Source organism: Eleutherodactylus coqui, chromosome 8, assembly GCF_035609145.1.
Source record: "Eleutherodactylus coqui strain aEleCoq1 chromosome 8, aEleCoq1.hap1, whole genome shotgun sequence".
Taxonomy (NCBI): domain Eukaryota; kingdom Metazoa; phylum Chordata; class Amphibia; order Anura; family Eleutherodactylidae; genus Eleutherodactylus; species Eleutherodactylus coqui.
The window spans coordinates 150,801,655-150,812,086 of record NC_089844.1 but is presented as its reverse complement, the minus strand read 5'-3'; the positions used below and the strand labels follow the sequence as shown (position 1 = coordinate 150,812,086).

General features: G+C 41.2%; 1 protein-coding gene across 1 annotated transcript; it reads right to left on the bottom strand.

Moving 5' to 3' along the window:
- Positions 1-537: 537 nt before the first annotated feature.
- On the bottom strand, positions 538-3,397 carry LOC136577622 (uncharacterized). Its single transcript, XM_066577540.1, has 4 exons — positions 3,392-3,397; positions 2,487-2,539; positions 1,055-1,140; positions 538-972 (listed from the first exon to the last, which is right to left on the bottom strand). Exons 2-4 carry the CDS (start codon positions 2,524-2,526, stop codon positions 544-546), a joined length of 555 nt encoding a protein of 184 aa, XP_066433637.1. The 5' UTR covers positions 2,527-2,539; positions 3,392-3,397; the 3' UTR covers positions 538-543.
- Positions 3,398-10,432: the final 7,035 nt, after the last annotated feature.

The window sequence follows — 10,432 nt, the reverse complement described above, 5'->3', positions numbered from 1 at the left end:
TTGTTGATCCAGAAGAAGGCGAAAAAACCCTGGACACATTCAGCCAATTGGTGACCAGGGAAAAATTCCTTCTTGACCCCGAGAAAAGGCGATCGGTCCTAGAACCCCGGATCAAAGCCTCTAAAAGAATTATCAATGTTTACGATTTCCTATTATATTATTTAACCTACATCTAATATTATTACATTGTTTATACAGAAGGTATTTTTTAGCATTACTAGCATTACACTATTATTACATTAGTACTTCACTATTAGTAATATTACACTAACCCTAACACTACAGTTATTGATCCAGAAGAAGGCGAAAAAACCCTGGACACATTCAGCCAATTGGTGACCAGGGGAAAATTCCTTCTTGACCCCGGGAAAAGGCGATCGGTCCTAGAACCCCGGATCAAATCCCTTCCTACTATTATTGCTGATCTTATTATTTTTATTAATCTACTATTAATTTATTATTGTGACTATAATTACAATTATAAAGATTAGAATTACATTATTATTATATTATTATTACTATTGCTGATGGTACTGCAATAGTTCAGAGGAGGAGGGTTCTTCGCAGGATCGTCCACATGATGTTCTTCTTGCCCCACATGCGGGGGCTGTCGTGGCGGATGGAGCGCTGCCTGATCCTGCTTCTTCTCAGTGACCGGTCCTGAATCCCTCTCAGTGGGTCAGATGGAACATCACTGTTGGATTCCCGGTCCTCTTCTTCCTCATCCTCAAGATCTTCTTCCTCTCTTTCCTCCTTCTTCTCCTCTACTTCCTCATCCTGAATGTTCTCACTTTCTTCTTCTCTTTCCTTCTCCTCTTCTTCCTCATCTTCATCTTCCAGCCCTTCACATAGCATGCGAGCGATGGCTGCTCTTGCTCGCAGTGCCAACTCTTCCTTTGTTGGTCTTGGTCTGATAACTTCACGAGTTGGCCGATATGGTCTCTGGGCTTCAGGGTTTGTTGGCATGAGGCGCTTAAAAGACAGTGGGTCAGTAAATTGTGTGCTCAGGTGACTACATATATACATGTCCATGATAGCTGGCACATTTACTCACCTCCTTCTTGAAGAGAGGGGACGGCAGGAGTTGCATACATTTCGTCACCAGTCGGAACTCCTCCGCCGACGTGACGCTGGCATAAGCTGAAGAGAGAGAACAAGCAGATAATGAGCCCAATCATGAATGTAGAGGAAGAGGCACAAAACTGACCAATATATGTAACCTGCTCACTGCTCAGAGTAGGACGTATAAAGGTCAGTTAGCAGCCATCTGTTCTCTCTATCTCCACCCTGATCTCCCATCTTCATGGTACCAGGAACATGTATCCAAGTACATGGCTGAAGAGTCACCACTGGAATTCAATGTACCTGGCCTTCCTGCACCCAGGGCAATGTTTCAGCTAACTGGCCAGCCGTGTGTCTAAACACTCTGGTCATGGTTGACTTGCTTGTTGCTGTCCCCCTGGTTTCCCCATAAACCTGGGATCCGCAACCTGGGGTTGCAGATCTACAACTCCCAGCATGCCATGGCAGCCTATAGCTGTGAGTGCATGAAACTACAACTCCCAGCATGCCATGGCAGCCTATAGCTGTGAGTGCATGCTTAGAGTTGTAGTTACAATACTTCAGGAGAACCATAGGTATAGACCACTCTTATAAAAAGACCTCTCGACTAGGGGTGTACAACACATACTACAGGGTCACCTGTTCCAATATCCAAACCCACCGCAATTACCGATCCCCAGGACCATATACTTTAGGGAAGCACTTGTCCAGATGGGCCACCTCTTACAACCTGTGCTCACCACTAAGGTCAAGTTCACAACTGCTGTGTGCCTTGTGTCCACTCTGCATCATTCAGATATAAATGTGCCAAACTTATCCATCAGGATCCACTCACCCAACACAGACCAAAGGAGCCTATTGAGACATGACTCAATATACAACTATACAAGAGAAATATATATACACACATATATACATATATATATATACATATACACACACACACACACATACATATATATATACCACCCTGTATATGTCTAATAAATTGGGAGCCTCTAAGCAACATATCCCAGGGTACTCCTATACATTGGAAGGTATTCCAGCCTTCCATCAGTGGTTTATGTCGGAAACCAATATACCAGCAGGACATTTGACTATATATACCATCTAATGTACAAACCCATAGACTTGTCTACACAACAAGACATAAACCAAAAAAGAAAGACGCCTATCGCACCATAATATAAAACCATATCTTTATTGTAAATCACAAATTCATGAATAAAAATGTTTAACCCATATAAGGGGGCGCCCCAGACGAAGGCAGCTGTTGGGCCAAAACACGTTGGGTGTACCCTGGTCCCTTTTGCTTGGGTTAATTATTTTGCCCCTTGCCTACCCATTGTCCCGGCCCTGGGAGAGCTATCCCTAATGGCAGATGAGGCCATGTAGAGTCATCAATACAATGTGAAGAGTCCTACCTGATCCAAATCCGAAGCTGCTGGGCTCTGTAGTCCACATTGTCTCTGATAATCTGCATCACATGCAAAGCACAACGAAAAAAGTGGTGAGAAAAGTTCTCGTAAAAGTCTTCCAATACATTATATGGTACAGTAATTGGTATCAGTGAAATGTACAATATGTAGCGCAAAAAAAACAAGTCCTCATGCAGATATGTCAACTCGGAAAAAAACGACAAAAAACCTGAACGTTACAACTCTTGGAAGGGGGAGACATAAAACATGAAAATGAAAAGGCAAAGGCAAATAATGGCTGTTTCCACAAGGGGTTAAAGATGGGTTCCTGCTCTGTAAGACGGAGTGACCCTGTATTACATGATGCCCAGTTATTTATATGAGCACCATGTAGTACTACATTACTCCTGCTGGGGGCAGTCACCTGGTGATAGCTCAGGTGTAATCAACTGATCGCCAGCAGGTCTGCGCTATTAAAGGAGGGAAGCCAGTGAATGGCACTAGGGGGCGCTATCCTCATACAATGCTGGTCCCAGTCATTTAGTATACAGGACCCTGCTGCTGCCGTTCATTATATAACCGCCCCGGCTCCACCCACAGGTGCTTATACTGGAGACATCTTTGGGTTACACTACAGGGATATAATACAATGGAGTCATCAGGAAATTTCTAGAACTCTCAATTAAAGGGGTTGTGCCAAGTTATAAAGAGCCCCCTCTCCACAGGATCCACAGGAGGGGGTAACTTTATGATCAGCGGGGGTCCGACTGCTGGGAAACCCACGGATCCCGAAAACACAGTTCTGGTCAGTCCCTGGGTGAATGGAGCCATCGGCCCCCCACTGATAATTTGGGATAACTGTATACCTTGGCACAACCCCTTAGAACATAGAAGAGACATCATTCCATTACCTGAGATCACGCAGAGACTGAGCACAAGTGACAGTTGGAAGACTTTCAAACAGCAATGCTGCGATCCTATTGGTCGGTCACTGATGCTGTCGCCATGGTGACAGATGTAGCTGCAGATTCACTATATGGATATCCTTATATCACGGTGTGAGATGTGACGCCGTAGAGCTGAAGTGACGCCATTATTCTGCTTCTGGCCACATTCACACAACATTTAGGAACATTACTTAATCTTTCAGTTTTATTAGTTTTTCCCCTAAATGATGGAAAATGCCTTATCTGCAGTATTTCTACTATAGAATAAAAGGACATGTTTTATCTTGGTGCTCCTGTGCACAGGGTCACATTTAATGCTTTAACTATTAGAGATTTTCTGGGGTTCTGTTTTTTTCACCCCCTCGTTCCAAGAGCTAGAACTTCTTTTAAACCATGTCTTTGCCCGTCGGCAGCCATCGAGCGCTGGTTTGGTTTCGCAGGACAAGTTGTAGTTTTTATGGTACCAGTTAATGGGCCGTATAATATATACATTTTAAATGGGGTGAAATAGAAAAAAAAATGCATACATGCCATTTTTCGGGGGGTGCTATTGTGGTGTAAATGGTGACTTAATGACATTACCTTCATCCTGTATGCCGCTACCGTTACCAGGATTCTAGATTTAGAGTTTTTTTCATTTTTTTACTTCTTAGGGAGAAAAAATAAAAACTTTTTAAAAAAAAGGAAAACGCTTTCTGTAGTTCTATTCGGAGCCCCCCGACACCTTTACTCTTCTGTAAAGACTTGACGAAGGCTGCGGGGACAGCCGAAACGTTGGCATCAAGCCCTGGTGTGGCTTCAATAAAGGTGACATTCCTTTAACTCTATACATCCAGGTATTTGGGTGCCCTGTTTTACGGCTCCAATATATTATTTCTTGCTTCACTCTTCCGGCGATGGGGTGTGAGGACTTGTTTCTGCAGAGCGAGCCCTAGTTTGTAATGCCATCATTTTGAGTACAGACTTTTCATCCCTTTTTATTTACTTTTATTGTGCAGTGGGGTGAGCAGGAATGCGATGTTGGCATTATGTACTTTTGTTTTTTGACAGTGCTTGATAAATAATGTGATACTAAGGCTGGCTGTCCACGGGCGAGTTGTCATTGCGAGAGCCGCGGCGATAAATCACCCGCGGACCTGGCATGACACGCTTTCCCTGGGCTAACTATGGAATGCAAAGCCCGACATCTACGAGCGGAGAATCATTGACAAAAATCGTGGCATGCTGCGATTTGCCACGGTAAGCCTATCTGTCAGTGCTCCCCCTCCTCCCTTATGCGGAATATCGCTAGCGATATTCCATCATGGCCGTGGACAACGGCCTAAGAAAGTTCAGGCTTTTTCAGATGCGGTAATGACAAATATGTTTGTTTTTTTATCATTTTGTGGAAAAATAAAGAAAGGATATTTTTAAATTTTCCACTTTATTTTTTTTTACATTTTACTTAAATCATACACTTTTTTACTGTTCTTAGGGGACATGAACTTTTATTTGATCCCTTCTACAATATACTGCAATACTCCAGTATTGCAGTATATTGTATTTTTACATCCACATATTAAGACCTGCCATAGGCAAAGATTAATATGATTAACCCTTTTCCCATGCACAACCCCTCTCCAATGCACTTACATAACAAACTGTCCACCCGGTGTCAGAGGCAGAAGAGACAGAAGTGTAATAGATGCTTCAGCTCACACTGATTTCAGTGAAAGTGAAGCCAGTTATGACACTGTCCTCTCCTATGATGATGTTTGGCCTAGTGAATTGACAGTGGGCTGGGCAATCAGTGCATCATGGTGATGCCAAGCGGCTGATCCCAAGTGATTAATTATTGATAACCTGTCATGGGGATACGTCATCAATAGTTTTTCACCTGGAAAGCCCCTTTAAGTATTTGCATTCTGCAGGCGGATGTCTCTTATGCGTGTCTGACAATTTCTGCACACAGTGCCTGTTTTTCCTGCATGAGGGTCTCCATGAACGGACCAGTGCTCTGTGCTTCCCCCCAGGTTAAAACTTGGCAGCCAGCCCCAAGTGTCCTTCTAATGTAATGGAAACGCCTTTGACCAGTGAGTATGGCTGTTGTAGCATAACAATGCCAGTAGAGGGAGCTCTTAAGGACCATACTAGTTTGCAATGAATCCCGTAAGCGTCACGCTGCCGTTAGTCATTAAGAAAATATCCAAAGCTGACAAATACTGAGGCTCTAATATAAACAACCTGGAAGCATTCCTGTGTGACTGGCATCCTAGAGATCGCTAGAGGGTCTTCATAGGTACATCTAGATTTCTCCACGGCTAATGAGTCATGTGACCACAATGCACAACTTGGACTTTTGAATGGAATAGTTGCTACTAGTAGATTCTTCTTGTATAGCCGCTTCTCGATTGGTCTGTGAATGGGAGATGAGATGTATTAAAACTAGAGCATTGAAAAAGCAGATGATCAGCCCACAGCAACCAGATCGGCACTTACTGTACGGAGGACTTTTCCCCCTTGGAAGGGTTGTTATAGGCAACGGCTCCATTATTTATTTCAACGGTTTTGATAAAAATCTTTTTTTTACATCACTGATTTAATTTATTATCATTTCTGCTCAGCCACAGTGGATACACACACCCAAACCTGCATGTGTAGCTATATCCCAGGCCATCCAACAGGGGGCAGTGAAGGCTGCAAATTATTTCATACAACAATCTGAATGTTTTTTACACTACAGGTATGGGGGATATATGTTTGATTGGTGGGGTCTACTACTTCTCATAAGAACAGGGTCCCATGCACCTCTTAAATGAATAAAGCAGCAGTCCGGCAACTGCTGGAGACTGCTGAGCACCTGTACTTCACTATGTTCGGTAGTTGCATCAAAAAAAATACTGCCCACTAAGTGGAAAAATATAATTACTTTAAACTGCCTCCTATGCACAAGAAAATAGCTACTATAATACTGCTCCCCATGTACAAGAATATAAATACTATAATACTGCTCCCCATGTACAAGAATATAACTACTATAATACTGCCCCGTATGTACAAGAAAATAGCTACTATAATACTGCTCCCCATGTACAAGAATATAAATACTATAATACTGCCCCCTATGTACAGGAATATAACTACATAATACTGCTCCCTATGTACAAGAATATAACTACTATAATACTGCCCTCCTATGTACAAGAATATAACTACTATAACACTGCCCCCTATGTGCAAGAATATAACTACTATAATACTGGCCCCTATGTACAAGAATATAACTACTATAATACTGCCCCCTATGTACAAGAATATAAATACTATAATACTGCCCCCTATGTACAAGAATATAACTACTATAATACTGACCCCCTATGTACAAGAATATAACTACTATAATACTGCTCCCTATGTATAAGAATATAACTACTATAATACAGCTCCCTATGTACAAGATTATAACTACTATAATACTGCTCCCTATGGAGAAGACTATAACTACTATAATACTGCCCCTATGTACAAGAATATTACTACAATACTGCCCTCCTATGTCCAAGAATAGAACTACTATAATACTGCCCCCTATGTACAAGAATATAAATACTATAATACTGCCCCCCTATTTACAAGAATATAACTACTATAATACTGCCCCCCTATGTACAAGAATATAACTACTATAATACTGCTCCTGTGTACAAGAATATAACTACTATAATACTGCCCCCTATGTACAAGAATATAACTACTATAATACTGCTCCCTATGTACAAGAATATAACTACTATAAAACTGCTCCCCATGTACAAGAATATAAATACTATAATACTGCTCCCCATGTACAAGAATAAAAATACTATAATACTGCTCCCCATGTACAAGAATATAAATACCATAATACTGCTCCCCATGTACAAGAACATAACTACTATAATACTGCCCCCTATGTACAAGAAAATAGCTACTATAATACTGCTCCCCATGTACAAGAATATAAATACTATAATACTGCCTCCTATGCACAAGAAAATAGCTACTATAATACTGCTCCCCATGTACAAGAATATAACTACTATAATACTGCCTCCTATGCACAAGAAAATAGCTACTATAATACTGCTCCCCATGTACAAGAATATAAATACTATAAAACTGCTCCCCATGTACAAGAATATAACTACTATAATACTGCCCCCTATGTACAAGAATATAACTACTCTAATACTGCCTCCTATGTAAAAATATATAGCTACTATAATACTGCCCCCTATGTACAAGAATATAACTACTATAATACAGCTCCCTATTTACAGGACTATAACTACTATAATACTGCCCCACTATGTAACAGAATATAACTACTATAATACTGTCCCCTATGTACAAGAATATAACTACTATAATACTGTCCCCTATGTACAAGAATATAACTACTATAATACTGCCCCTATGTACAAGAATATAACTACTACAATACTGCCCCTATGTACAAGAATATAACTACTATAATACTGACCCCCTATGTACAAGAATATAACTACTATAATACTGCTCCCTATGTATAAGAATATAACTACTATAATACATCTCCCTATGTACAAGATTATAACTACTGAAATACTGCTCCCTATGGAGAAGACTATAACTACTATAATACTGCCCCTATGTACAAGAATATTACTACAATACTGCCCTCCTATGTCCAAGAATAGAACTACTATAACACTGCCCCCTATGTACAAGAATATAACTACTATAATACTGCCCCCCTATGTACAAGAATATAAATACTATAATACTGCCCCCCTATTTACAAGAATATAACTACTATAATACTGCCCCCCTATGTACAAGAATATAACTACTATAATACTGCTCCCTATGTATAAGAATATAACTACTATAATACAGCTCCCTATGTACAAGATTATAACTACTATAATACTGCTCCCTATGGAGAAGACTATAACTACTATAATACTGCCTCCTATGTACAAGAATATAGATACTATCATACTGGCCCATATGTACAAGAATATGACTACTATAATACTGCCTCCTATGTACAAGAATATACCTATTATAAAACTGCCCCTATGTACAAAAATATAATTGCTATAATACTACCCGTATGTACAAGACTATAATTACTATAATACTGCTTCTATTTACAAGAATATAACTACTGTAATACTGCCCCTTATGTAAAAGAATATAACTACTATAATACTGCCTCCTATGTACAAGAATGTTACTACTATAATACTGTCCCCCTATGTACAAGAATATAACTACTATAATACTGCCCCCTATGTACAGGAATATAACTACTATAATACTGCCCCATATGTACAAGAATATAACTACTATAATAATGCCTGCTTGTACAAGAATATAACTACTATAATACTGCCCCCTATGTACAAAAATATAACTACAATAATAATGCCCCCTATGTACAAGAATATAAATACTATCATACTGCCTCCTATGTACAAGAATATTACTACTATAATACTGCCCACTCTGTACAAGAATATAACTACTATCATACTGCCTCCTATGTACAAGAATATAACTACTATAATACTGGTCCCTATGTACAAGAATATAACTACTATAATACTGTCTCCTATGTACAAGAATATAACTACTATAATACTGCCTCTAATGTTCAAGAATATAACTACTATAAACTGCCCCTATGTACAAGAATATAACTACAATAATACTGCCCCCTATGTACAAGAATATAACTACTGTAATACTGCCCCTATGTACATGAATAGAACTACTATAATACTGCCCCCTGTGTACAAGAATATAACTACAATAATACAGCTAATCAGTCTGTATGCAAGCAGTAGGAGCCGCCAGTGGGAGTATGACCACAAAACAATGCATTTTATCCTTAAATATTAGAGATGAGCGAGCACCAAAGTGCTCGCGTGCTCGTTACTCGTGACGAAATTATCGCGATGCTCGAGGGTTCGTTTCGAGTAATGAACCCCATTGAAGTCAATGGGCGACCCGAGCATTTTTGTATATCGCCGATGCTCGCTAAGGTTTTCATTTGTGAAAATCTGGGCAATTCAAGAAAGTGATGGGAACGACACAGCAACGGATAGGGCAGGCGAGGGGCTACATGTTGGGCTGCATCTCAAGTTCCCAGGTCCCACTATTAAGCCTCAATAGCGGCAAGAGTGCCCCCCCAACAACTTTTACTTCTGAAAATCCCTCATTAGCAATGCATACCTTAGCTAAGCACCACACTACCTCCAACAAAGCACAATCACTGCCTGCATGACACTCCGCTGCCACTTCTCCTGGGTTACATGCTGCCCAACCCCCCCCCCCCGCACGACCCAGTGTCCACAGCGCACACCAAACTGTCCCTGCGCAGCCTTCAGCTGCCCTCATGCCACGCCACACTCATGTCTATTTATAAGTGCGTCTGCCATGAGGAGGAACCGCAGGCACACACTGCAGAGGGTTGGCACGGCTAGGCAGCGACCCTCTTTAAAAGGGGCGGGGCGATAGCCCACAATGCTGTACAGAAGCAATGAGAAATCCAATCCTGTGCCACCTCCATCAGGAGCTGCACACGTGGGCATAGCAATGGGGAACCTATGTGCCACACACTATTCATTCTGTCAAGGTGTCTGCATGCCCCAGTCAGACCGGGGTTTTTTATAAATAGTCACAGCCAGGTACAACTCCGCAATGGAAATTCCGTGTGCACCCACAGCATGGGTGGCTCCCTGGAACCCACCGGCTGTACATAAATGTATCCCATTGCAGTGCCCATCACAGCTGAGGTAATGTCATGTTTAATGCAGGTGGGCTTCGGCCCACACTGCATGCCCCAGTCAGACTGGGGTTCTTTAGAAGTAGACACATGCAGTTACAACTATGTGTGGACCGACAGCATGGGTGGGTCCCAGGAAGCCATCGGCGCTACATAAATATATCCCATTGCAGTGCCCAGCACAGCTGATGTAACATCAGCTTTAATGCAGG